The sequence below is a fragment of the Tenrec ecaudatus genome, chromosome 16 (assembly GCF_050624435.1).
Source record: "Tenrec ecaudatus isolate mTenEca1 chromosome 16, mTenEca1.hap1, whole genome shotgun sequence".
NCBI lineage: Eukaryota > Metazoa > Chordata > Mammalia > Afrosoricida > Tenrecidae > Tenrec > Tenrec ecaudatus.
The window spans coordinates 102926773-102954720 of NC_134545.1; the positions used below are offsets into that span (position 1 = coordinate 102926773).

The 27948-nt window shown below is 53.9% G+C and overlaps 1 protein-coding gene across 3 annotated transcripts; it reads left to right on the plus strand.

Annotated features, from left to right (window-relative positions):
- The first annotated feature begins 7284 nt into the window (after nt 1-7284).
- Nucleotides 7285-27875, plus strand: BAG3 (BAG cochaperone 3). Of its 3 annotated transcripts, none has more exons than XM_075533616.1 (4): nt 7285-8195; nt 23407-23724; nt 24003-24422; nt 26525-27875. In XM_075533616.1, exons 1-4 carry the CDS (start codon nt 8010-8012, stop codon nt 27341-27343), a joined length of 1743 nt encoding a protein of 580 aa, XP_075389731.1. In that variant the 5' UTR covers nt 7285-8009; the 3' UTR covers nt 27344-27875. The 3 variants fall into 3 exon arrangements, with proteins under 3 accessions (XP_075389731.1, XP_075389732.1, XP_075389733.1); XM_075533617.1 differs by having other exon boundaries at nt 7286-8195; nt 24003-24407; nt 26522-27875; XM_075533618.1 differs by having other exon boundaries at nt 7286-8195; nt 24003-24407.
- Nucleotides 27876-27948: the final 73 nt, after the last annotated feature.

Here is a 27948-nt window from a genome sequence, read left to right on the forward strand (position 1 = left end):
CTTTGAGGTTTAACCCAATGAGTAGACTACTACATCATTCCCAGTGTAAGATAATCGTGAGCAGCATGGCCATGAGCAAGTCCTCCAAATCTGTTTCTTCACCCCAACGAGGAGACGCAGAACCACACCGGCATCAGAAGGCTGTGAGTATGGTTCCACGCCTGGTTCCGCAGGCAGCCCACTCTGAGACTAGCTAGCAATCAGCGGTGCCCGTTAAGAGAATGCTTACGAGCCTGTGAAAGCCAGGGCCGGAAGCGGGCCTTTGAGGGAGGGGCTGAGCAGTCATGCCATCCCATGGAAAAACCTCAGCCGATCCCAGCGGGTGCTCTGGAGCTGGGACTGGCCTGCGGGGCCATCCTGGGTTGGAACCAAAGAGCGGCTTTTTTAACTCACCTGGGTAGATCAGTCATTCCACCGCTGGTTGCCCATTTGTTATACTGTGATGATGGCTGTGTGTTGCCACGATGCTGGAGGCTGTGTCACTGGTGTTTCAAAGACCAGTTGTTGTTAGATGTCGTTGAGTCAGTTCCTACCCATAGCAACCCTGGTCCTGCACCATTCTCCCAATTGCTCCCATGTTGGAGCCCATTGCTGTAGCTGCTGTCAATCTGTCTTGTCAAGGACCTTCCTCCTTTGTGTGTGTGTGTGTGTGTGTGGCGCTGGATTAGCCAATGGAAGCATGGCTCACAACAGAAAGCTGTCTGATATCATGCTGGCGGCACGTGAGCCCCATAGGCTGGAAGACCCTACACACTAGCTGCAACAACACACTACAAAATACTAACAAGCATGCGGCAGGTGGTGCCACACTGGACAGCACGTAACCTCCGTAGACACAGTGACTGCTTCAGGTTGCCCCTGGAGAGAGGTATGATCTTGAAAAAAAAAACTTCTATTTTATTTTATTTTTCTTGTCTGAGTCAATTCCCAGAGGGACTACCAGTTGAGAGAGGTTCCTGGATCATCTTCAGAAATTGGGGGAAGACCGTGAATCCTGGCAGGACATCAAGGCGACTTGTCCTCGTCAACATCAAGTCCTCCCCACAGCTCCTGGCATCCAGTAGGCACTCAGCAAATGCTTGTTATCACAACCGTGCTACTAGCTGCCAGGGATTTGGTGGTGGGTCTTGTTAAAAATGTAGATTCTAATTCAGTATAACTGGGGTGGAAAGGCAAATTCTCAGCAAAGAGGAGAACTAGACTGAACTGGTTTGAAGCTCCATGCGATTCTGCTCCTGTCTTCAAGAGCAAACTCGGTGCTCAGATAAGCAATTAGCGTGCTGTGTAATCATTAAGTTGGCACAAGATTTATGTGGGAGTGTTTAGAAGGGACACATGACCCAGACTAGGAGGCTGGAGGAGAGTGATGCGAAAGAGCTGAGGACACTGGGAGGCCAAGAGGAGTCGGCCAGGCGAAAGGAGTGGGAGGGGCTGGAGTGGTGCAAAGATAGACGCTAAGCATTGAGCTAAACTGATCCGTGATGAACCCTTGGGGAAGTGGTTGTTAAGAACTCCAGCAACGCACAGCACTGGGACAATCTGCTGCACAAGACCTCTTAAAAGTGTTGAAGAGAGATGTCTCTCAGTCTTGGAGGATTCACGCGCACCTGACCCAGGCCGTGGTATTTCAATGGCCACATATACATTTGAAAGTTGGGCAGTGAATAAGAAAGACCCAAGAGGAATGGATGCATTTGAATTATGGTGCTGGTGAAGAATATTGAAAGTAACACAGACTGCCGAAAGAACAAGCAAATGTATCCTGAAAGAAATACAGCCAGAGGTATAGGTAGGAACTGGAAACACAGGAAATCCAGGACGATGATCCCTTCAGGACCAGTGGTGAGAGTTGCGATACTGGGAGGGCAGAGGGAAGGTGGGGTGAAAAGGTGAACCAATTACAGGGATCTACATATAAGCTTTTCCCTGGGGGATGAACAACAGAAAAGTGGATGAAGGGAGACCTTGGACAGTGTAAGATATGACAAAATAATAATAATTTATAAATTATCAAGGGTTCATGAGGGAGTGGGGAGCGGGGAGGGAAGGGGAAATGAGGAGCTGATGCCAGGGGTTAAGTGGAGAACAAATGTTTTGAGAATGATGAGGACAACAAATGTACAGATGTGCTGAACACAATTGATGGATGTATGGATTGTGATAGCCCCCAATAAAATGATTTAAAAAACCCTCTTGAACATCCCATAAGCCATCCATAAAAAATAATACACAAGGTTTGTGTTGCCAACTCTGTTCAGTAGTGTCTGTGTGTAAATGTATAACGCATGTGGTAATAAAAGTCTATAATAAATAGCTCATGTGAAAAATGGGAAAAAAAAGAAAAAGAAGAAAGAAATACAGCCAGAATGCCTTAGAGGCAAGAAGAGTGAGACAGCATCTCGTGTACTTTGAATATGTTATCGGGAGAGACTGATCCCTGGAGAAGGACTTCGTGTTTGGTAGAGCATCCACAGAGAGGAGGATCCTCCACAAGATGGATTGACACAGTGGCTGCAACGGTGGGCTCAGACACATGAGAACAATTGTGAGGACGGCATAGGATGGGCCGGGTTTTTTCTGTTGTATATAGAAGTGCTGTCAGTGGGAACCAGCTTGCTGATCCCTAACAGTAAGAGTGACCCCAAAGCATTCACTAGATGTGGCTTTTCGAATCGCTGCTGAATGGCTCTCAGCTCTTAATCTTTTAGGACCAGGGTGACCCTGACCCAAGCCACAGTATTTTCAATTGTCTCGGGATGCGTGTGAATGCTGAACGGTGAATAGGAGGACCCGAGAAGAATGAATACACTTGAATTATGGTGTGTGGGGTGAATAATGAATATACAATGGCCTGCCAGAGAACCAACGTATCTTTCACGCAAGAAGTATGGCCAGAATTCTCCTTAGAAGCGAGGCATGGCGAACTTGGTCTCATGTACTTTGGTTGTGTTTTCAGGAGAGACCGGTGTCTAGAGAAGGACATCATAGTTGGTAGAGAGTTAATGAACAAGGAAGGCTCTCAGTGAAATGGACTGACATCACAGTTGCGTTTTAGGGTACAAGGGAAACCCAAGATCTCAAATATAAAGAGAACATTGATTACGTCTTTAACAGGAAAACGTCAAGACAAAGGCGCATCATCAGCATCAGGGAGACCATTAGCCGGACGTCATAATGTCATCCAAGGGCTCCTGAGATACAGAGTTTTAATAAGGACGTGGGAGGGCAAAGGAAACGGTCACCAAAGCATAACTGGTACAGGTGGGACGACCGAAGAGGGAATTGAACTATGTTTGGGACACATACATTATGCTAGAAGAGCTGTGTCAGTCTGGATTGACTAGAGTAACAAATCCAGGGAGACTCATGTGTGTAAGAAAGAGCTTCATATACAAGAGCAATTGAATATTGAGAAAACATCCCAGTCCAGACCAGATCACGTCCTTAAATCTGATATTAGCCCATATGCCCTATACCAATCTATAAATTCCTCCTCAGACTCAAGAAATACATGCAATGATGCCGAATGCAGGAAGATCCCAGGCCAGTGGGTGGTAAGTCTTGTGGATCCAGTGGCGGTGGAAGCATCTCAGGGCTGGCGTGGGTCTCCAAGTGGTTCCTCCAGCTCCAGAGCTCTGGCTGCATCAGCATAGCTCCATCAGGCTTGTTGTCAGAGTACCTTGCACGAAGTGAGTGTATCTGGCCTCCAGTGAGCTATTTACCTCCGTGGTGCCTCTAAATAGGGTCATCAAGCTGCGACCTGATTGACAGGCTAGACTCCACTCTTTCACATGTTGACACCAGATTATGTAATTACCACAAAGAGCTCACAAGATTGATCCAGGGCCATCTGACCCAGGCAGTTAGGGCAAGACCCATAACTTTGACCCCAGTATGGTGATCTCTGTCATGAACACACCCTGGCAAGCCCCTAAGGGAGACTGAATTCCTGGGCTGGCTGAGGAGGGGTGGAGGTGATCCACTTCCTACGCACTCTGCCTGAGTGAAATACTATCCACACCCCGAGCCCGTGTTGTTGTTGCTGTTGTTGGGTGGCATCCAGTCGGCTCTGGCACATAAGGACCCTATGAACAAGCGACACCCTCACGCTCGTTCCTGTGCTCGAGCCCATTGTTGCAGCCCTGTGTCCTGCTGAGGCTCTTCCCGTTTTTCGTGTTTCCCTTCTTTACCAAGCACGATGCCCTTTGCCAGGAACTGGTGTCTCCTGATAACACGTCCAAAGTAGGTGCGATGAAGTCTTACCATCCTTTCTTTGGAGGAGCATCCTCAGTGGCCTTCTTCCTAGCAGATGGTCACAAGGAGTTCAATGGCGAACTAGTCCACGTGCAGACGATGCAAATGGACTTCAGCTTTCAGTGTCATCTGAGTGCTCAGGATGTAAGCTCCAATGCAGCCGGAACGATGGGCCCTAACCTAACAACAGTTATGAGGAGGGCACAGGACTGGACAGAACCCTCTTGTCGGGGTTACGCATTGGGCTGCTAACTGCAAGGTCAGCAGTTTGAAACCACCAGCCGCTCCCTGGGAGAAAAAGGAGGCTTTCTACTCTGGTAAAGAGTGACCGTCTTGGAATTCCACAGGGGCAGTTGTAACCTGGCCTATGAGTTGACTCTGACTGGATGGCAGTGAGTTTGGACAGGACCAGGCAGGGTTTTTTGTTCTGTCGTCCATAGGGTTGCTATGAGTCAGAACCAATGGCCCCTAAAAACCATCTCTTCACTCAGCAAGCACTAAGGTCCAGGACAGTGGTTCTCAACCTTCCTAACGCCTTGACCCTTTCATACATGTCCTCACCTTGTGGTGACCCTGCATGTGGGCGGACACGCCTGGAGACAGATAGAGGAGCGGTGTCTTGGTTCCTAAGCAAAGACCATCGGAAATATGGTCTTAGGCGACCCCTGTGAAAGGGTCGTTTGACCCCCAAAGGGGTGGCGACCCACAGGTTGAGAACCACTGGTCTAGGAACAGTGGCTAAGGCTATGGCGAAGTCTGAAGACAAGTCAAGACTCAATGCCCGGAACTCACAGGGCAGACACCCGAGTCTCACTCTTTTTGCTGGTCCGTCTTCTGGCCAGTGGGTTCTGAGACCTCCACTGAGTCTACACCACCGGCTTCTGGACACAGACAGAGGTTGATCTAACCAGGTAGAAGCTGTAGTCTGACTATTGGAGCATGAATTCTGAGCTCTAGTTTTGCCGAAAGCTACGGTTTACAGTGGGAGCCCTGAATCCACTTTGAGTCTTGACACAAATTCAGTCTCCTTTGAGTTCTTAACCTGCAAAGTAAAAAGCTCAGCCTTTAGGCTGTTTAAAGGTGGATTACTATGACTCCCCTAGGCAGTCTTGTCCTCGTTGGTTTATGTGGGCATGCCCTTGAATTAAAAAGTCCTCGGTGATCCTCGGGCAAGGCTCTCTACTGCTGCAAAGGTTTGCAGCCTTGGAAACCTACGGGGGCAGTTTCATTCTGTCCTACAGGGTTGCTGAGTCAGAATTGACTTGACGACAATGAATTGTTTGGGGGTTTTGTTTTGTCTTTAATGAATATGGAAGTACCAGGGCCACATTGTCAGGAGTCTTACTCTGAGAGCACTGGGACCCAGAACCCGTCTTAGAAACAGTTCTAACCGGCCATTGTTTATATTCCAATCATTGTCTCTTCTCTACTTCCGTTTCCATCGTCTTCCTATCAGAAATGGTCAATTGATCTGCCACCAAACATGAATTTTATAGCAAATTCCTTTTAACCAGTGGCTGAATCCTACTCCCACCATTGCAGCCTCCCTCATCTGGATGATTTGGTTTTTCTGTCTTTAAGACTTCATAAAGGAGTTTCTGTAAAGCATATTTGGGTTTTTGGTTTTGTTTTGTTTTTGGACCCCTAGAACATTAGCTACTCCTTATTCAGCAAGTCTCAGGAGGCTTCTTCCAATCAGCTCTCCAAGACACAGGACCCCACCTTAGACAAATCTAGCTGAAATCCCTGGCAGCAGCGTCGTGGATTATGAAGTGGGCTACTACCCACAAGTTCAAAGCCATCAGGTTTAGCTCGGGGTAACCCTCCAGGGCAGTGCTGTTCTGTCCCATGGGTCACGGTGAGTCAGAATGGGCCACAAGGCAGTGGGTTTTGTTTTGGGTTTGGTGGGAATAACTCTCACCTTCTTCCTCTCTGCTCTGTCTAGCAACAACAACAAAAGGGCCGGCGAGGAATGCATGCTCTCAGTGCTTCAGCTGTGGTTGGGGTTGGCAAATAAACTGGACAAATTGAACAAATGAAGATAGAAATAAAAATTCACTTGGAATTGGAGCTTCCATAAACTGAGGTCCTTTGTTCAGAACTTCAGATATAAGAAAGCGTAAGACACCGACCATTCAATGGAGGGTCCAGTCAAACTGTCAAGAGTCGGCAGTTTGAAACCACCAGCCGCTGCATGGGAGACGATGAGACTTTCTACTCCTGTAGGGAGGAACCCACAGAAGCAGTTCCACCCTGTCCTAGAGGGTTGCTAAAGGCAGAATGGGGAGTGGGGGTTAATTAGTACACAGACATTGGACTTACTCTTCCAGCTCTTACATGTCTATTAACCCAAGTCAGTACTTTCTATTTTCACTAACACGGAGTGTGTGTGTGTTTTCTGAGCAAGACTCTTTTTGAGTGGACATGATTGGCAAGCCTTCCCAGGAGTTCTGTGCTGGCAAGAAGGGGCAAGAGGTGTATCTGCGGGTTTCCAGGATACACAGTCTCTGAATCGGAGATGGAAAATTGGGCCCAACACTCTTCCAAAGCTGTTTCTCAAATTGTTTCCAGGGAAGGCAAGGAGGGATCCTGCCTACCATCTGAGAATTGCGACCTCTGCCCTCCCCTCCTCCCACCCCCATTCCCTCTCTGGGACAGAGACCCCTCCCCTGACCCCCACCCAGGCCCCCAGGGGAACCAGAGCCCCCTGTTGAAGTTAAACCACCACGGAACCGTTTTCATGAGTTGGGTTGGTCCCTACTACCCAAATGAAGGTCAAGAGTTAACAACTTCATCTTTCTCTCCCCAAAGAATGGGATTTTTGTGTGTTCAGTTATTCACTGCGATCCACGTTTCTATATTTGAGGCGCGACGAATGGAGGAAGGATGGGCTGGTGCAATCCTTCTCCTGCGTCAGGTTCCAGCAGGCCGGCCGGCGACAGTGCCCTGCACTTCCGTTTTCTCCCTGGCTTTGTTCACAGTGGTCAGACCGGCGATCCACGGCCCGCCCGCCCCCCCTCCCCCGAAACAGCCCTCGGGCTCCATAAAAGACGGTGATTCCAACGTAACTGAGCGACGCTCGGGTCCCCAAATTGATACCCGTTTAGGGATGGGGGCGTGACATCGCTGGCTCAACACGACTTCGGGAGCTAAGGATGACTTTTGTTTTTCGGCGAAGGAGGGGCTGCGGCCACGCGGCGTCCAGCGCCCAGCGCCCAGGCCGGGGACACCCGCGCGGCGCGCAGGAGCCAGGGCGGCTCTAGGAGCCGATGCCAGCCCGGGGACCCCGAAGGGCCGGCGGGGGTCGCGGGGTGGGATGGGGGGCGACCGGGCCCCGGAGCAGGCGGGGGAGGGGCGGCCGCCGGGACCCCGCCCCGTGCCCGCCCCGCGCGCACGATTATAGCCGATGACTCAGGGCGGAGCTCCGCATCCAAGCCGGGCGGCCGCCAACTTCTCTGGATGGGACCAGAAGTTTCTGGCCGGCCAGTTGCTGCCTCCTTTTATCTCCTCCTTCCCCGCTGGCAGCAAGGCGGCTATTTCCAGACACTTCCACCCCTTTCGGGCCACGTCACCCCCTCCTTTAATTCATAAAGGTGCCCGGCGCCGGCTTCCCGGACACATCGGCGGCAGAGAGGTCCCCGCGGCCGCGGCCCAGCGACTCGGCACCCGGAGGCCCTTGCCCCCCAGCTCTCCCGCGCCCCGGCACCCCGCGCCCCGGCACCCCGCGCCCGCCCTCCGGGCCGACCTCGACCAGCATGAGCGCAGCCACCCACTCGCCCATGGTGCAGATGGCGTCCGGCAACGGCGCCGGCGACCGCGACCCGCTGCCCCCCGGCTGGGAGATCAAGGTCGACCCGCAGACCGGCTGGCCCTTCTTCGTGGACCACAACAGCCGCACCACGACGTGGAACGACCCTCGCGTGCCCCCCGAGGGCCCCAAGGTGAGCCAGGCCCGCGCCCACGCCCGGGCCGGTCGGCGTCCCCACTTGGGTGGCGGGCGGTGGCCACAGGGGAAGCCTCCGCAGCGTCCAGGCCCTAGAGGTGGGCCGAGGCCACCTTGGTGGTGGACGCACAGCCCGTGGGGGCCACCCCTTTCGCCGCCCACCCCAGGGTCGGCCTGGCCCCTGGAGCTCACCCTGCGGCGCTTAGCAAGGTCCCCAGGGATCCGCCCTTGACAGTCCTCACCGCGCAGTATTTGACTTTGGGGGGGCGGGGGTGACCCGTGACCGGACTCCCCGGTTCGTGTGGAGAGCCAGGGCAGCAGTGATTCCCGGGCTCGGGGCTGGGGTGGGCAGGCCAGTGACCCCCTCCAACTCTTCCACAGCGGACAGTACTGCCCGTCCACCTAGTGCCCCCAGGTCTTTGCGTGTGGCGAGTGGTCTTCCCTGGTCAAGTTGCCCTGACTCCTGTTTCTACTGTTCTGGAGGACAGAGTGACTCAGGAGGCAGATGAAAATAGATTCTTTTTTTTCTGCCTTCAGCTTTTGAGATTCCAATTGTAGTATCGATGGAAATGGTTTCTATTAAGAATGTGTTGTTCATTTCCAAAGCCGGGACTCCAACACAAAGTGAAAATCCTGGCCATCCTTTCCGTGCCTTAAAATACTGCCTCTGGCTTTTTGTTTGGGTTTTTAAGTGACATACCTCCCCTGATTTGGATATTGAAGGATTTAGCTTTTGTTTCCAACACACACATAAATTGAGTCCAAATACTCTCTCAGTTGGGGCTTATATCTTGTTTACATACAGCCAAGGAATTAGTCTGTTAATTTTAAAAAGTTGCAATAACTTGTGCCCCTCTTGGCAATTTTCTATGGATTGGAACTTGTTACTCAGAACAGAAATTTTTGAAAATAAAGATATTTCGACAGAGGGTCATTGTGAATACAGTCTGGGTAAAAGATGAGTCAAAGCAGCCCCTTCACTGGTAAATTATTGTGAAGATGTACAACTTCACCAAGTGAAGAATACTCCATGATTTTATAGAAAGAGAAGACCTGAATTTCCCACTTTCAGCTCTTTTTCATTTTTGAAGGGTTTTAATTTTTTCAACAGTTTGATGGGCATATAGTTCACATCTACCGCTCAATAACTCAGTCACATTAAGAAGAGCTGTGCCGTCACCGCCACAATCAGATTTAGAACCATTTTCTTCATTCCCTTGTACCCAACAGTGAGAGGAATTGTTATATGTATTGCCAAAAATTAATACATGCGAGTGTAATGAGCTGGAGTGGAAGACACTGTGTAGGTGTGTGTGTGTGTGTGTGTGTGTGTGTGTGTTTCAGTCATTTACTGGGTGAAATTTATGTTTATTTCAAGCCAGTCCCTTTGGCTCGTCTGCATGGATGTAGATTTTAGAGGAAAGAGCCCCACTGGTACAGTGGTTAAATGCTTGGCTGCTAACCAAAGGGTCAGCGGTTTAAACCCACCACCCGCTCGGGGAGCGAAAGGTGAGGCTGTCTGCTCCTGTAGAGATTTTCTGGATGGCTGGGGGTTGGTTATTTTGGTAGAGGCCGGCCCAGCTGGCAGTCTTTGTTAGGAGTGAAGATCAAGTCTGAACAACAAGGTGAGTGCAGCGTTAACACCCAGATTTTTCAACGTGGAATTTACCAGGCCAGTTGAGGTTACCTGCTGTTTCCTGCTACAGACCCCTCCCAGTGCATGCATGCGTTGAACGGCTGTGGTTTTGTAAAAGTTTGTAAGTAGGAGAAAAACAAGTGGAATTACTTATTTTTTAAAAAGGGAAAGAAAAGAAGAGCTACTGAGTCAGAAGCCTGTTGGTGGTAACAGACTGTTAGAGTAGAAAGGTCCTCCACAATCACTTAGTTCAGCCTCTTTATTTGATTGGTAAAGAAACTTCAGAGTTGGGGTAGGCTGTTAAAAGTCACTCCTCTAGACCTGACAGCAAAGCAACCTCTAAACCTCAAAGCCCCCCAGTTCCCCAGAAAAAACAAAGTGCCTTGAACCGCTGGAATGAGCCAGAAGACGGAGGGTGGCTTGGATTTTTATGGAGCTGTGAAGCATGAAAGCTAAACACTCGATGATCCCGGCGTCCTCCGGTCCACTCCGAGTGTTGGATTACCGACTTCTGTGCTTTGGTTTACGGGATGGTGATGACTGGAGGTAATTAACTCAAGAAAAGCTCTGCTTTCCAATGGAGCTCCTTGAGATGCGGCTGCAGCCCGACTCTAGATGGGGAGGAGAAAACAGATCCGTCTCTTCCCTCTTTAGGCCTCGTCCCTTTTAAACCTGGGCTTTTGGATTGACCCACATCAACTGGGTGACTGAATTCCCTTTCCAGACTCCTTGGATGGTTAATGCTCATAGAAAAGTGGGAGGGTTGAGCCCACCAAGTAGTCCCGAGGAAGAAAGGCCTGGCCATCTCCTTGGGAAAACTGTCGCCGACAACTCCCTGGAACACAGTTCTACCCAGATGCCCATTATTATGAGTCAGAACGGACTCCATGACAATTTTTTTAAATTCCATTTCATTTATGTGAATTTCACTTTCCTCCAAAGTGATGGAATGGAATACCTTCAGTCTCATTTTATATTAGAAATGAGATTCTGAGGAACAAGGAGGAAAGGGGGGCATAAAACAGGGTGATTTTGGCAGTGCTGAGCCCACGCCCACCCTGAGTGCCCTTGCATTGAGTGGGGCATGCTGGGCACCTGCGGCTTGCAAAGTCAGCCTGGAAGCACTTTGATCCACAGTGGGTCTGGTCTACCCTTGTTGGTAAAGGGATGGCCAAAGACTGGAAACTTCAGTTTTCTTTGCAGTCTTTTATACTACGGCGTCTTACCTCTCACCTTCCTATAGATCAGTGGCTCTCCACCTTCCTAATGCCGCTGCCCTTTCATACAGTTCCTCATGTGGTAGTGACGCCCCCCCCCATAAAATTATGTTCATTGCTACTTCATCACTGTCATTTTGCTACTGTTAGGAATTGGGTGATCCCTGTGTAAGGATTGTTTGACCTCTAAAGGGGTCACGACTCACAGATTGGAAACCGCTGCTATAGATCGTCCCCTGAAATGGTTAGAATGACCCTGGTGTCCCCACTTATACAGAGTTGGCAAGTGACAGCAAGAGTCTAGTCCTGGAGGCAAAGACCCAACCAAACCCACTGTTGTTTGAGCCAATTCTGACCCATAGCAACCCTGCAGAACGTGTCCGGACTGTGAATCACCACAGGGACAGACAGCCTTGTCTTCACCTAATGACGGGTGGGTTTGCACCTCCTTGCGGTGAGCAGTCAGTCCAGCGTCTGACCGACACTGCACCACCAGGGCTCTGTTTTCTACACTATTGGGCTTCCCATTCCTTTCCTGGCAGATTGTGACTTGCCCAGACCCCTGCCTAGTAGAGAAGTTGGCATTTGCGTCGCAGTCAGGAAATGCACTGTCTGGGAGCTGGCGTGCCGCCTGCTTTCACCAACAGAGACATGGCATGGCAGAGACGTTCTGCCCAGGACCCAGGCCAGTCTGGACCTGGGGATCTTAGAGGCAACACCACTCCCTTGTACCCCACCACCCCATGGCAGACCTTTTAAGAACACGGATTGCCAGCTCTGTCTGTCCTCCCACTGCCCCTGCATGTCACATCCAGCTCTGTGGGACCCAGTGCTCTCCAAGTGAGACATGCACCCCTGAACCGATGGCTCCAATCTGATATGTTGGAGCCAGGCGGAGCGGCCCAATTTGCTGCCTGCCCTGTGGGTGAGCCCTGGAGACCTTCCCGAGGGTGGCCCGCCTCTGACCGGCAATGCCCTTTACTCATCTGTGCTCCTCCTTCTGGAGGAAACTGCCCACAGGAGTGCCTGGGCTCTTGGGGTGATGTGGAAGGGTGTGGGCGGTGCCCGGCACAGGGAAGTGGTCCAGTTCAGAAGGGGGCAGGCCCGCTGGTCTCAGTGGTGCTGCCCTCCTGGCAGAACCCCGCCCTGAGGCAGAGCCATCCTTCCCGGGAAACTGGAAATGTTTACAGTTCTTACTTGCAGCACAGGGACCCACTTACTCTTCTTCGGGCCCAGAATGCCTCTCGGATTTCCCCATAAGGTGAGGTCATCTGCTCTTTGCAGATGGATGGCAGCCCTGGGCCTCCCAGCAGAAGCTGCGCAGTCAGGAAAGGAGTGGTCCAGCTTGCCTTCCCCTTCCCAGCATCGCACAGTGTCCCTCCCCATCTCCGGAGGCGGTGCTTATTGGGGGGCAGGGTGCGGGTGGATAAAGAGAGGACCAGCCACCCCTGGAGTCCAGCCCGTCTGAGGAGGCCTCCATCGTGTGCCCCGCTCCCCCAAGAACGGCCTGTGTTTGGCTCCTGCGAGAGCCAACTGCCACGCTGCCAACATAATCCTAAAAGCCCAAACTCACTGCCACGGAGTCGACGCCCGCGAGCAACCCTTTAGGACAGGGTCGACCAGCCCCGTGGGTTTCCAAAGCAGGAAATCATCACACCCCGTCCTCCCTCGGACCTTGGACCTTACTGTTAGCAGCCCGACACGTAACCCACTACACCACCTATTATGTTCAGAACATAATAACATAATAGGCCCTGTTTTGTTGAGCCAACTTGTCCTTTCCGAGTTCAGATGCCCGGCTGGCAGTAGCTGACGTGAGCCAGGGCTGGGAAGGCTTCGCTGCCTGACGCTCTTGGATCTGCGTGTGAGTCAGAGGGCTTTACACCACCCCAAGCCTAAGCATCGGCACGCCTCAGGTGGCCTTGTGTAAACCCCGCGTTATGTTGGCTGCGGGAATAGACGCTCAGAGAGACGGGGGTGATGTGTGCCACCCGAAAGAGGCTGTGCTCATTCTCAGACTCCTGGCCTTGGAGTCGATGCTGAGTCAGCGAGACCCTATAGGCCAGGGTAGAACTGCCCCTGGGGGGGTTCCGAGATGGCAATGCTTTATGGGAGTAGAAAGCCTCCTCTTTCTCCCGTGAAGCCCCTGTGTAGTTTCGAACTACTAGCGTTACGGTTACCAGCTCATCTACTCCACCATGATCTGCATTCATTAGGGTCCTCCAATATTGATGAGCCCGCCCTTCTTTAATCTTCTTGGCTGAAGATTAAAGGCCCTCACCCATGCTGCCCGCCCCCCTCAGTCTGCCTTGGGATTCGAACTTACAGCTCTGCCTCTCTGGCTAGGCTCGAAACCCTGTCAAGGTGCAGGTGTGGAAGTCTGCCTCCCCCCTCGCTTTGGCACTTATGGGACTGTGTACGATGTCTGGCCTTACTCATTTTTCACATGTTTCTATCAAGACTTCTTTAGGGCCTTGGCAGCATGTCAGGAAGCCAGGCAGTTTGCAGAGGCTTAATCTGAAAGAATTTCCCTCGGCAGGAATGAGCCTCATTTTTTGTCTGTCAGCATGTTTACATACACTTGCCAGGCGCTGGTGGCTGCTCTTACTCCTCTCAGCCCCTGAATCCGCAGGCCAGTGCTTGGTGATAGGAGCTCTATGTCCGAGCAGCTGACTGGCCTGCAGCCGGTCCCAGTGGCAAGACAGGCTGTTGTGACCAGAGTCAGTCATCCGAGGGGTGACAGATGGGCTTGACCCTGTGCCTCTCAGCCTCAGAGCTGTCCTGGCACAGCTGACTGGAGTCCCATCATTGACCTTGGTCAGAAGTGCTGGCTCATTTCCTGAGCCTGGGCATTCTCAGTGTAGGAGATGGGCTGAGTCTTCACTCGCTGCCTCGTCCGTCCCTCAGAGATTCATGAGCACCAGCTGCAGTGCCCATGTGACCCGGCGTTCCATGCCATGTGGTGGACGGTGCTGGCCCTTCAGTGCCATGCCAGCCCTCAAGAAGCAGGCTGTCCCCTCTCTGAGGGCCACATTAATTAGAATCTTCCAGAAGTTAGCACTCTTAGGCTTTGTCTCAAAACCCTCTCTCCCTGTGAGGCAGGGTCTGAATCCCCACCCCCACCCCCACCTCCAAATCAAACCAAACTCACTGCCTTCGAGTCAATGCTGACTCCTAATGACCTCTTGTGGGTTTCTGAGACTGTAACTGTTCATGGGAGTAGAAAGTTCAGTCTTTCTCTCTCGGAGCTGCTGGTGGTTTTGAACTGCCAACTATGCGTATCACAGCCCAATGTTTAACCACTATGCTACCAGGGCTCCAGCCAGGTCAACTCGAGACTGCCATCCTTGCCTCTAAGGAGCATTCTGCTATGACTCATGGTGACCCTTGTGTTTCCGAGGGGAGCTGTGCTCTGCAGAGATCGGTGCCTGTGGTCATCAGGCCTTCCTTCCGTGGTGACCCCGGGTGAATTCACACCACCCACCCTTCCGTTGGTAGCTGAATGCCAACCATGTATGCCACCAGGCCGGAGAGCTTCGTAGGAAGCGAATGGGCAGTGCTGTGTGCAGAGGAGTAAGCGCCGGTCTGAGCTCAGGGTGCACCGGCTTCTGAAAGCAAAGCCACCCTGTTGAAGTGCACCCTTGTGACACGTGCACTAGTCTCAGGACGCCCTCTGTGGGCTCCCGAGGCTGAGGTGTCGGCTGCTGTGTAGCCTGCCCTGGACTCCCTGATGTCCCCGGAGGCCTGTTCCTTTTTACGTCATTTCTGAATGACCTTTTCTCGACAAAGGACTTCAGTATTGATTGCCTGGGCTCTTCTTGATGGCTTCCGAGAAGCTGCCTTTTGTCCTTACCGGTGACACAGCATCCTCCGGCCTACGTCAGCAAGAGTGGACACCCTCTGCCATCTCTGGGGTGGTGGTGGTGGTGGTGGTGGTGGTGTGTGTGTTTGTGTGTAGGGATGGGGGCTGTATTCCCCTTACATTCTCTTCCCTGTGGCTGGCAGTGAGATCAGAGTCCATGCCCGTAAAGCTGCTGCTGCTTCTTGTCATTTCAGAACAGCACAGGGCTGTAAGCTGCCTGCTGTCTGTAGCAGGACCTGGCACAGCTCATCCCAGGTGCCCCCTGCCCCAAGGCTGTACCCCCTGCCTCCTACCCCAGGTCTATGGCCCCTACCCCAGGTCTATGACCCCATCCCAGGGCTATGCCCCTGCCCCAGGACCTACACACTGTCTGCCCCATATTTGTGACCCATACCCCAGAACTATGTCCCAACCCCACAGCTGTGCCTCCACCCCAGGGCTGTACCCCTGCCCCAGGTATATGACCCCATCCCAGAACTGTGGCCCCCACCCAGAGCTGTATCCCCCTAGACCACCAGAACTGCATCTCCAGTGAGCTGGGGTAAGATATCCATGGGGTGGCATGGGCTTCCTTTGGGAGAACAGACCTTTCATCTGTTGAAATAACTTGCTCAGTGCCTGCTAACATGATGTTAGTCAACTGGGCTGGGACACGATGACTGAATGGATGAGTGAATGAATGGTTCACAAGCCAAACGGCCGGGAGAGGAAGGCACTGACAGCCATGTCCCATTTGGGGCCTTTGGATCAATTCCGAGACCCACAGCCCGGGCTGGCTCTGGCCCCCAGAGAAACAGGGCTGTCTCCTGCCCGGCCCCTGCCTCTGACCAAACCCTGAGCTCTGGGGGCCTGTGGTGACTCAGAATGCAGCCAGGCCCTGCTCCGCCCAGCCGCCCTGCCTGGCTGGGCCGATGACTCAGCACTGAGCAGAGGCTCCATGGCTCGCTGGCCCAGAGCACATGCTCGAACTGAATGTTCCAGCCCTAGCTGCAGCGCAGACCGGCGGGCAAGAGGAGGGAAGGCTAGGGGCTGGAGATGCCAGCCACAGGCTGCAGTCTGCCAGCAAGAATAACACCCCTGGGCCTTACTGCCGGGCACACCTGGGTCTGCTATCTGTGACAAGCCACTTAGGGCCATTCCTGTGCCTTGGTTTCTTCCTGTAGAGCCTGTCAACAGGGAACCTTCTTAAACAAAGGGTCTTCTTAGAGTCTGAAGGACCATGGACTGCCAAAAGGCCTAACAAATCTGTCTCGGAAGAAGTACAGAATGCTCCTTAGAGGCAAGGATGGCAAGACTTGGTCTGACATGCTTTGGTCGTGTTGTCAGGAGAGACCAGTCCCTGGAGAAGGGCATCATGCTTGGGAAAGTGGAGGGGCGTGGCACGAGAGGAGGGCCCAGTGAGCTGGATGGACACAGTGGCTGCAACCTTGGGCCCAAGCGCAGGAATCATCATGCAGATGGCACAGGACTGGGCAGTGCTTCCTTCTCATTGTTGGGCACGGGGTGGGTCGCTGTGGTTGGAGCCGACTTGAGGACACCTAACAGCATCAAGCAATCTAAGGGGCTTCTTGCCAACTTGTTAAGAATTGCTGAGGAATTGGGTTTTGCCCCTGGAGGCTGAGCCAACTGTTCCTTGAGCTCTTTTGGGAAGATGAAGGGAGTTGACTCCGTGGAGCAGGGAACAGGCTCATCTGACAAAGACTTTTTCTCAGCTTTACTTCCTTTAAATCATGCACCAATCTCCGGGAGCAGGGGGGTGTCTGCTGGGGAAGCAGGGTCTTAGTAGGAAACCACCCCTGTCCCAGGCAACCCAGAGGCATGGTGGACCTACAGCCCAGGTGCCTACTTCAGATCAGGCTTGGTCTGGCCCATCCCAGCGTGCCTATGTACTTGCAAAAAAAACAACAGTGAGTTTCCCCGGTGACATGAAAGGCTTAGGGATGCCTGTCTCAGTTATCCTAGGGTACAACAGCCCCGCTGTCGGTTTGGGGTCCCTAGCAATAATCTCAGCTCACTCTCCAATAGCCCTGACTGTTGGTCTCCGAATTCTTTTTGTGTTCTCACACATGTGAGGCACCCACCCCACAGCAAACGAGTGCCTGAAGTGGGCTTGGAGGTTTGGACACAGCTCGAGTGCACACGATGCTTGCGTGAAAATACAGTACTGCCTTTCTGGGAGTCTCCGCTGGACCAGCAATGCTGGTGGTTACATGTTGGGCTGCTGCTCACAAGGCCAGCAGTTTGAAACCACCATCAGCCACTTCATGGCTTTCTACTCCCGGAAAGAGTTACAGTCTTGGAAGCTCACGGGGGCAGTTCTACCGCACCCTACACGCTCTCTCGGGTTGCTCGATGGCCGTGGGCTGGGTCTCAGCCGACTCGACTCCTCAGCTGTGTAGACAATGGGTGGCAGGGGGAGGTGGAATCCAGTAGATGATTCAGCTTCTGTCGGGGGGGGGGGGGGGAAGTTTGGGTAGGAGGCTGATGCCCAGCGCTCTCTCCCGTTGTGCTTTGGAAGAAAGTTTTTATTGGTTTCTCAAGCTGTTTGGCTTTGCCCCGTGCCCTCCGTGGGGAGGAGCTCCAAGATCCCTCTCTTCTTCCATCCCATTCCTTGGCTCAGAAGTTCTTAGGAAAAGTCCACACCTGACCCCAGGAAGGGCGCTTCTGGCCTCGAAACCCAGTTAAGACAGTTAGCGCCCTCCTTGACCTACTTCAGGGCTCCCTGCTGTGCTCCGGGGCCACCCTAAAGTTACCTTTGTGTTTGTCCCGCCCCATGCAGCCCAGAGCAGCTGGGCCTGGTGGGGTGGGTTTTAGGCCTCTAGTGTACAGAGTACCAATTGTAGGTGGTGGGTCCAAGCCAATTCCCCCCTTCCCTACCCCGACCCCGCCTTTGAAAGCAGCTGAGGTTGAGGGAGCGCCCAGGGATTCCCTGCGGGGTCAGCAGCTTCCTTCCAGTTTGCTGCAGTGAGGAGTGGCCGTGTTTTCAGTTTCCCTGACAGTGCTTTCTTACTGCTGAGCTAGATGGGAGTCCTGGTGGTGCAGGGGTTAAGCGCTGAGCTGCTGTTTGTGCTTGGAAACCCACTCGCTACTCCACGGGAGGAAATGGTGGCAGGCTGTGTCTGGGAAACCTACCAGGCAGTTCCAGTGTGCCCGTGAGGTCACTGAGTGTGCATGGACTCGGGGGCCTTAGGAGCAGCCAGGACCACCAGCGGGAAGGGACTCGAGAGCAGTGTTTCTCCACGCTGCACTGTGGGCCCCCTGTGCTTGGGCTCAGTGTCTGCATTTTTAAACAGCCCCCAGGTGCTTCTCATGCCCCTAGAGTGTGGGGGGCGCACTACTCTTCAGAACATTTCTGGTTCCACCCCCACCCAAGTGTTTCTGCGACAGAAGGAGTTAGATGCCCATTCAGGATCCCGGCTTTCCACAAGCAGTGTCCTCCCACGCTCCCCTTGGGGTCGGCGTGGTGACAGCGAGCAGTGAAGTTGAGACATGCTCTTGGGCAAAGCAGCCCAACCTGGCTTTCAAGGACAAGGATCAGAAAAGAATTCGGAGAGCAAACCTGGGCTTCTGTGGGGTGGTTTTATCCCTGCTATTGACGTAGGATTGTTACTTGGCTCCTTGAGGCGTGTCTCAACAGGGCTTTCTTCTCCTTGCGCATGGGGCGAAAGTATACAGAACAAGCCAAACACAGTGCAGTTTGTTTCCTGCCATCGAGGACAGTCCCCTCAATGTAACGTCAGTTATGCCACCGTCTCTGCTTCCTGTTTACTATGATTTAATTAATCACTTGGGAGCTCTTAGAGAGAGTATAACAATCCATAATTCAATTAGATCACCCCTAATTGCACAGTGGCTGTCGCCATCAGATTCAAAACATTTTCTCTCCTTGACTCTGCTTCCTGCTTTAAAGTCTGCTCGCTTTCTAGCCCCTTTGTGAACTTTGTCCTTGAGTAACGCGGCCCTTTGGATATCCAGTGGCTGATTATTCTCTCTCCCGCCTCTCACCGGTGTCTGAAAACGAACTGGTGTGTCACCAGAGACTCCGAGCCCACGTCAGGTTGACTTGTCCTCCTGTGTTAGCTGCTTGGACCAATGTTTGGATCCGCGGGGCAAGGGATCTGCAGGGATTTTAGGACTGCGAGCCCCCGTTCTCTCGCTCTTAATGAAGCATATTCTATGTAGTTGTACAGCCCGTTAAAGGGGCGATCATGCTTTTTAAACTCATTTTATTGGGAGCTCTTGTCACTATCATGACATTCTATACTTCAATCACATCGAGCATTATTGTACAATTGCCACCACATCGGTTTCAAAACATTTTCTTTCTAATTGAACTTTTTGATATCAGCTCTTCTCTATCCCCTCCCTCTCCCATCCTACCCCTACCCCAGAAACCCTAATTTCTTTATTTTTAAGTTAGAAACATTTTATTTTAATTCCTGGTCTTTCGTAGTAGTGAGATGTTTGTTTTCACCAGTGGGCTTTGTCCCACCTCGTGCTTAAAGGGGAGCCAGACATTCAAATTGTTTTCCTTTCTGTTTCATTCCAAACGGTCCATCTTTTCTCCCTGCTTGAATTTGATGCAAACACTACAGGAGACAGTCCAAACCAAACGCACCGCCACCGAGCCGATGCCAGCTCGTGGCGACCCAACAAGACACGGCAGAGCTGCCCTGTGGGTTTCTGAGACTTAACGATTCACAGGAGTAGAAAAGCCCCATCTTCATCCCGGGGTGTGGCTGGTGGTTTTGAACTGTGGACTCTGAGGATCGCCACAGTCCCAAACGTGTAACCACGACGCCCTCCTATGGGAGATTCAAAGGGCAACTAAGCCCTTTCAGGCCATCTTTAGAAGGTAATGAATTAGCTGGAATAGAAGCATCAACAGCTGCCCTTGCGGTTGGCAGGAGCCTGCGGAGCAGGGTGGAAGCATTAGAAGGTGGCGCCAGAATGCCTTCCTGTTACAGACCTTCCTGTGCCTGCCAGTCTCGTTTTGGGCTTAGATTACTCGTTTGTGTTAAAACCACTGCTGTCGAGACCACTCCCCCCATAGCAACCATGTAGAGCAGAGCCCCGACACACTTGTAGGCTGCTGTCTATGCAGAAGCAGACTGCGGCAGCTTTCTCCCCCAGAGCGCCGGGTGGGCTTTAGCCTTCCAGCTGGCGGCTGAGCGCTGAAGCCTGGCACCACCAGGGCTCCTGCTTCCGCATGTCTGTCACATTGCTTCACTGTCCGTCTGAAAAGCTGCTGGGGCTTTTGATGCATCCACTCCCACGGAGCCAGCCGCCTGGGCCTCAGGACTGTAGGAAAGCGGGCCGCCCCAGGTGGCGCTCCTCACCCCTACCTCCCCAGCCTATGGGCAGTGCCATTGGTCAGTTGGCCCCAGGTGTGAGCCCGAGTCTTCCTGGCGGCCACAGAGCCTCTCCCCAAGCCACCCCTTTCTTCCCATCTCATGCCCCAACTCGCACCCCGACGTGTCCCCTCACTTCCTGACTCATACTGCTCCTCAGCCCCTCCTGCCTCCTGAGGCATCTCCCTGGGTCCTCCCTTCTGGCTCAGCCCTTTGCCCCCCCAGCCGTTTCTTCTTCAACTCTGCATTCACCTACCGCCTGCTGCCCCCAGCACCCCACCTGCCGTGGCCACCTCCTATCCTTTCCATCCAGGGACCCAAACACACCCCTTCGTTCAAGACCCGGCTCTGGGAAGCAGCCTGCTGCCACAGGCCCTTATTCCCTCCTCCCCTCCCTCCCTCCCTCCCTGTCAATTGAGGTTCAGAGTATATTCTGTGAGGTGTACGCGCTAATGACTTCTGGGTGATCCGAGGGGCTTCCTCCGGGAGGTGGGAGGTGCCAAGCCTCAGCCTGGCCTGCCTCAGAGCCCTGGGCCCCAGCCAGCTACACAGGTCGGGGCAGGGACAGGCTGCAAGGGGTTCCTGGGAAGTGTGTAGCTGGCAGAGTTTACCCAGGTGGTCTCTGCGAAGGCGGCAGTTCCAGCCCATGGCGACCTGGTTTGTGGCGGAATGAAACGGGGCCCTGTCTGCCGCTGTCTACACGATGGCCGGCGTGTTGGAGTCCCTGGTTGTGGCCTTGGTGTCAGTCTGACTCAACGAAGGCCCCCTTAGCCTTTCACAGCACCAAGCATGGTAGCCTCTCCTGTGGGTGCGTCTGAGGTACATCTGAGGTAAGCGAGGGACACACCCAAATCACAAGAACCCAGAGAGAGAGTGTTTGCAATCCCGGAAGGTTCTTCAGGCTCAGTGCCGTTTCTCCAGGGCCACCAACCTTTGTCACCGTCGGGTGGTTTTGTCCATCAGCTTCAGGTCCTTCAGTTCCTTTGACCCTCCAGAGTCCAAAGAGTGGGGGGCCCTCTGCAGGGTGGGTGCTGCTGCACCAATTATTCCATAAGGAATGGCGGCTCACGGGGCCTGGGGACTCCTCCAAGATCACAGAACTGTCCCTGCTGGAGGTGAAACTCGAAATCACCTCCGACTGCGGGGGCCCGCCGACTTGCCAAGGAATTTGTTTTCTGCTTGTTTCCTGCGGGAGTCCTGGCGGTGCAGGGGGTTACATGTTAATCACAAGGTCAGTAGTTGGAAACCACTAGCTGCTCCTTGGGAGAAAGGGGAGGCTTTCCACTCCTGGACAGAGTTATAGTTTTGGAAACCCAGGGGCACTTCTACCTTGTCCTATAGGATTGCTAGGAATTGGAGTCAGTCCAGAGGCAGGGAGACCAGGCTTTCTACAGTCTGCAAAATCCCCAGGGGATTGCTGTGAGTCCGCCCTGACTTGATGGCAGTGAGATTGGTGCCAGGAATCGTGCCTGGCCTTTTGGGTAGCCCCAGAGTGCTGGGCATGGCTGTGGCGGAACATTGACCCAGGAGGCAGGTGGGTTCAAGGTGCCTCTGAGAAGTGCAGGAGGCTGCTGTGCATGGCTGAGAAGAATCACTGAGTCCCTTGCAGCCGGTGCTGTTCCCCCATGCCCCCGAAATTCCAGCTGGAAGGAAGGGGCCCCAGGAATGGGTTAGATGCCCAGCGGGAGTCCTGCCCTGGCTGTACCCTGGAGAGAAGGTTCCTTTCTATCTCTGCTGGCTCCTGGCAGTGCAGCCCTGCCTCTGTGCTGGCAGCACTTGGGCCTGGACCCACTCTATGCTCTTGGGTGACCTGAGAGTCAAGCAGGCTAAAATATGTTGCTGCCCCAAGCACGTGAGGATTCTAATCTGAGAGCACCGCTCTGCTAAAGTCCCCAAGGACACAGGGACACCGTTTCCTGTGTGCCACAGGGAAGAAGCAGCCGGTACGTCCGGAAGGGAGACATCTCAGCTCCGCCCCTCAGGCCTGGCGCCCGCACACGGGGAGAGGAGCATGTAGGGAAGAGTGCAAACCAGTCGTCAGCATCTGTCTGTCTTTACTTCCACTGGTTCTGCTGCAGGAGAGGTGACACCCCGGGGCTGGTTTGCCATTCAGAAGCCCACCTCAAGGAAGGACCCCTCTCCTTAGCAGGTGGCCTATTCGGACAGACATGCGCAGGGCACACCCAGCAGCCGCTCCCTCCTGTGTAACCAGAACCGGTGACCCCGACCCCTGCAGTCAGTTTAGAGCTGACCTCCAAAAGGCTTTCAGCGGCTGATTTTTCAGGAGATGGGCCTTTCTTCTGAGTCACTCTGAGTGGACTCAATCCCCCCACCCCACCCCAAATCTCCCAATTAGCATATTAACTGTGCAGCTCCTCTGAGAAGGGGCCCTTACTGCAGAGGTGGTTAGGACCTGAGGTCTTGGGGAACTTGGTTGCTCTGCTTCTTTTTGGTGACAAAAGACATTGCCTGGTGAGAGACTGGCCAGCGATGTCTGAAATAAGATCGCCTGTGGTACATCTGGAACTTGGCCTTCTCCAGGGTCCCAAAATAGCCAGGCCACTGAAAGGAGGACTTCCTGAGAGGCCTTGAGCGGGTCCCCCCTGCACCTCATGGCCCCTAGCATGGCCAGCCAGCACAGTGTACCTCAGTTCAGCTCCCGCCCTGCCCTGCCCTGCCCGGCATCCACATTCCCATCTCTTGCCCTATCTTGCCATCTGTCTTGGAAGTGGCCTGCCCCCTCAATCCCAACCCACCCCTTCTCTATCAAGTTGTCCAAGTCGTGTTCTGTGTTTGGGACCAGTCCCCACGCTGTGTGGCCAGGAAGTCTGCTGTTAATATGTCGATGATCTGCCATCGGGTCCATTCTGACCAGGCGACCGACCACCCCCTCCTGGCTCCTGCCAGCAGCTCTTAGAAGTCTCCCCAGCCTGTCTTCCCAGTGTAGGGACGGGAAGCCTGAGCCGTGCTCCACAGACACCAAGCGGGGTGTGCAGCAACCCCTGAGGGAGGAGGCACTGGATGGACCAGCCTCTCGCCCTAGGTGCACCGTCCTGCTGAGCTCTGGGGACCACAGTGGCCCTGCTCCCTGTTCCTAACCGGCCTGTGCCTCTCTCTCTCTCTCTCTCTTCTTCCAATTGTAGGAAACTGCATCCTCTGCGAATGGCCCCGCCCGCGAAGGCTCCCGGCTGCCGCCTATTAGAGAAGGTCATGCAGTGTACCCCCAGCTCCGCCCTGGCTACATCCCCATCCCTGTGCTCCACGAGGGTGCAGAGGCCCGGCACCCCGTCCATGCCTACCTGCAGCCGGGGATGCAGCGGTTCCGCTCCGAGGCGGCGGCGGCTCCCCAGAGGGCTCAGTCACCCCTGCGGGGCATGGTGGAAGCCACCCAGCCAGACAGACCATGTGGACAGGCGGCTGCAGCTGCAGTGGCCCAGCCCCTTGCTGCCCACAGACCCGAGGTGAGCGGAGGCCTGGAGTTGAACACCTGGCAAACAACATGGGCCCAGAGGTCCCCTACAAAGATCCTGGCAGATGACACTTTGCTCCCCCACATTCCCACTAGTGCATCTCGGGCAGGTGGGGTGGGGGTTGAATGGCCCAGAGGGGAAGGTGCTTGGTCCGCATGTGACCAGACGGGAGTGAATCTCAGGACCATGTGTGTCCCTGTGGGCAGGTGCTCCATGTGTGGTTGGAGCGCCCACTCACGAGGCCTCTGGTGTGTGTGTCTTTCTCTTAGCGATGCCAGTCTCCAGCTGCCTCGGACTGCTCGTCCTCGTCATCCTCAGCCAGCCTGCCCTCCTCCAGCAGGAGCGCCCTGGGCAGCCACCAGCTGCCCCGAGGCTACATCCCCATCCCTGTGGTCCACGAGCAGAGCTCCAGCCGGCCCCCAGCCCAGCCCTCCCTCCACCAAGCCCAGAAGACCCACTACCCGGCTCAGCAGGGCGAATACCAAACCCACCAGCCCGTGTACCACAAGATCCAGAGCGATGACTGGGAGCCCCGGCCCCGGCGGGCCGTTTCCCCCTTCAGGTCACCTGCCTGCAGCGTGTCAAGCCGTGAGGGCTCGCCAGCCAGGAGCAGCACACCGGTGCACGCATCCTCGCCTGTCCGTGTGCACCCTGCTGCCGCCGACAGGCCTCAGGTACAGAGAGCTCGGGTGCGTCCCTGGTCATGCACACATTCGGTGGTATGTCAGAGCCTATTGTTGGCAGCCAGTGTCCCAGGCTGCCTCATCAAGGTCTTCCTCCTTTCTGCTGACCCTCCACTTGACCAAGCCTGGTATTAGGCTGGCACCTCCTAATCACATGCCCAAAGTACAGGAGAAGGACGTCTCCCCAGCCTCGATTCCAAGGATCTGCCAGATTGACTGTTCCTCCAGGGTCCCTTCTGCGTTCTTCACCAACACCGGCACTCACCAGCACTACCTGTTAGAGCCCAGGGTCCGACCCACCTGAGCCCTCAGCATGACACTTTAACCCACTAAAAAGGGGCTCTTTTGCAATAGATTCGGCCAGGCTCTGTCAGGAGTGGAGGTGGCGACCTTCTGGACGTGGCTGTGAAGGGCAGCGGTTGTCAACCCTCAGTACTGTCTTCAGCCTTTGCTTGGCTGGTCTCCCCTTGCTGTGGTTGCCTGAGGGCCAGACCTCCAGCCACCTTGGTGGGGCTCCCATGCAGGCCTCGGGCCTCACCCCTCATGGGACCTGGGTCCCTTGCTGACCCGCCCTGGTGGCCTATCTCCAGATGCCCAGGAAGGGAAGACTCGCGAGAAATCATTCAAACAAGTTCCATATGGCCTCAGCCAGATTCACTGTTGGTTCACAGCTTTCTGGATCACTTGGTCATTTCTTCTCTTACTCTCCAATAGATGCTCGTGCGTGTATCTGTACACATACACACACACACACACACACACTCACACACAATCTGTGAATAGTTGGAGAGCGAGTTACAGACACCATGCACCTTAACTTCAAGAGGTATTTCACAAGAGAAGATGTTCTCATTCATGACCCAGTGGGGTGATCAGACTCGGGAGTTAGCGTTATGACAAGCCTCCTAACCACACAGCCCATGTTCAGATCGCCGTTCCAGGACCTAACCCCGGACCACAAGCAATCTGTGTGGATGCCCCTTCTCTTAGACAGCCATTGTTTTTGAACACCCAAAGTGGCAGGTGTGATTGACTGATGAGTGCTAAGACCCCGTGTTGACGACATCTGGGCCAGAGAGATCTATCTGGTGGAGGTGGCTGGTGTTGGGGCAGCAGAGGGGTTCCCCTGAGCCATCCTGGGCTCAGTGGTCCTGAGGAAGAGCCCCCCCCAATTTATAGAACAGCAGATGGTTCCCCACATGTCCATGAGGCCACATATCTGTGAGGCCATCTGATTTTTGCTCCCTGTACACGATCGGGGGCTCACCCTTTCTCCTATCTCTCAGAGTCCCTCTGGGAGGCTCATGGAGGGTGGCTGTGGGTCAGAATTGACTCGATGGCAGTGAGTTTGAGTGTTTGCTTGATTTTTCATGGAGGAATTAAGCTAGCTGAGGTGGGTGTAAAGTGCCCTGGTAGTACAGTGGTTAACGAGCTTGGCTGCTGACCAAAAGGTCTGCGGTTTGAACCCACCCACCACTCCACAGGAGAACAACACCACAGGCAGCTGTACTCAGTCCTGCAGGGTCGCTGTGAGTCAGCATGAACTCAGTCGCTGTGGGACTTTGCTTTTTTTTTTTTAACACACTAGAATATTTTATTTATTTTAACATTTATTTATTTAATCATTTTATTGGGGGGGTGCTCTTACAAATCATAACAATCCATCATTCAGTTGTATCAGGCACACTTGCACATATGTTGCCATCAGCATTTCCAAAACATTTTCTTTCTACCTGAGCCCTTGGCGTCTGCTCCTCTTTCCCCTTCCCCCACCACGTGACTCCTTGCTCAAGTGTATACACTATGACGGTTACCTCGTGTCTGACGTGGAATCGTATTTCAAATGGAGGAGTATTTTAGAAGTGGTGGTGTCCAGTTCTTCCCAGTTGGTGACACGAGGTCCCTGTGGTCTTTAAGGCGTAAGGTGGAAGTGTAAGGAGGGTGAGCACTCAGAAAGTTGAGCTCATTATTGTACCAGCTTTACCGTCTCATATACTGCTTAAACATAGACCGGCGAGACCGAGGCTCCCGGTCTGCTGCTCACCGGTGGTCCTGGTGGTCTGTGAGTCTGTTACAAACCCTCTTTCTGTTCTGTGTTCTCTTAGCAGACCGTGGCCCATCCTGAGCCTCCACCTGCTCCCCTGTCTGAAAGCAAACCCGAAAGTCAGCCAGGCCCCGCCGGAGCAGACCTCCCTCCCGGACACATCCCCATCCAAGTCATCCTCAAGGAGCCGGAGGCCAAGCCCGCCTCCCAGAAGTCCCCACCGCCCTCTGAGAAGGTGGAAGTCAGGGTTCCCGCTGCTCCTGTTGCTTGTCCTCCCAGCCCAGGCCCCGCCGCCGCCGCTGCCGTTCCCCCACCCCCTAAGAATGTGGCTGTGGAAGAGAAGGTGGCCCCCAGCCCCGTCCCCACAGAAGCTGCACCTCCAAAGGCAGGGGATGCTGAGGCCCCCCTCCCAAAGCATCCAGGTGTGCTGAAAGTAGAGGCCATCTTGGAGAAGGTGCAGGGCCTGGAGCAAGCCGTGGACAACTTTGAAGGCAAGAAGACCGACAAAAAGTACCTGATGATAGAAGAATGTCTGACCAAAGAGCTCCTGGCCCTGGACTCGGTGGACCCCGAAGGGCGTGCCGACGTGCGCCAGGCCCGGAGGGATGGTGTCCGCAAGGTTCAGACCATCTTGGAAAAACTTGAACAGAAAGCCATCGATGTCCCCGGCCAGGTGCAGGTCTATGAACTGCAGCCCAGCTCCCTGGAAGCAGACCACCCGCTGCAGGAAATGATGGCGGCCGCGGACAAGAGCAAGAGAAGCGCGGGGAGCGGAGACGATCGCCAAACGGAAACGCAGCGGCCAGAAGCCCCCACTACGGCCTCAGCCCCAGCCCCCGCCGCTGGCACGACAGACACAGCTGGCAACCCCGCAGCCCCGTAGACCCCCGAGAAATGAAAGCCAGACCCAGAGACTTGGCGTGGACGGTGTGCTTTAGGGAGTTCTCAGATGCATGCAGTTCCAGGGCTTGAAATCAGTTGGTTTGTAGTCTTCTTCATAGCCGCTTGGTTCGCAGTAACAACGGGGAGTGGAGGCCAAACACTAATTAGAAAGTGTCACTGTTCTCTGTCCTTCCTGAACAGGAAGCTGCTGGTTGTTCCCAAGCTTAACCCCTCCCCGACTTCTTGTCCGGGGGGGGGCCCTCTCCACGCATGGGCACCACATGTTAACCAGCCCCGTGCGCTGTCTCCCCGTCGCTCTGGCCTGAAGCGCAGTGCCTTTGGGGAGCAGACGGAAGCCCGTTTTCCCATCACAGAAGTACCAAATCCACCCTTCAGAAATGTTGCCATTTGCCTGGGATGATTTCCTCCATGTCGTAGTTTAAAATGCCCAACTTTAGGAGCTGCGGGCCTATCTGTATGTTGGATGACTTTAATCATCCATTCAAAGAATACAAATAAAGTGTTGGTGCAACTCCAAAGTGGTCTCTGTACTTCCTAGAAGTTTGGGAAGAGTGGCAGTTCCTGTTCCTAACTTCCGGCAGAACA

Coding starts and splice junctions, on each gene's coding strand:
- BAG3 (XM_075533616.1), top strand. CDS start 8,010: ATGAGCGCAGCCACCCACTCGCCCATGGTGCAGATGGCGTCCGGCAAC. Junction 8,196..23,406: donor TGCCCCCCGAGGGCCCCAAG/GTGAGCCAGGCC, acceptor TTCCAATTGTAG/GAAACTGCATCCTCTGCGAA. Junction 23,725..24,002: donor TTGCTGCCCACAGACCCGAG/GTGAGCGGAGGC, acceptor TCTTTCTCTTAG/CGATGCCAGTCTCCAGCTGC.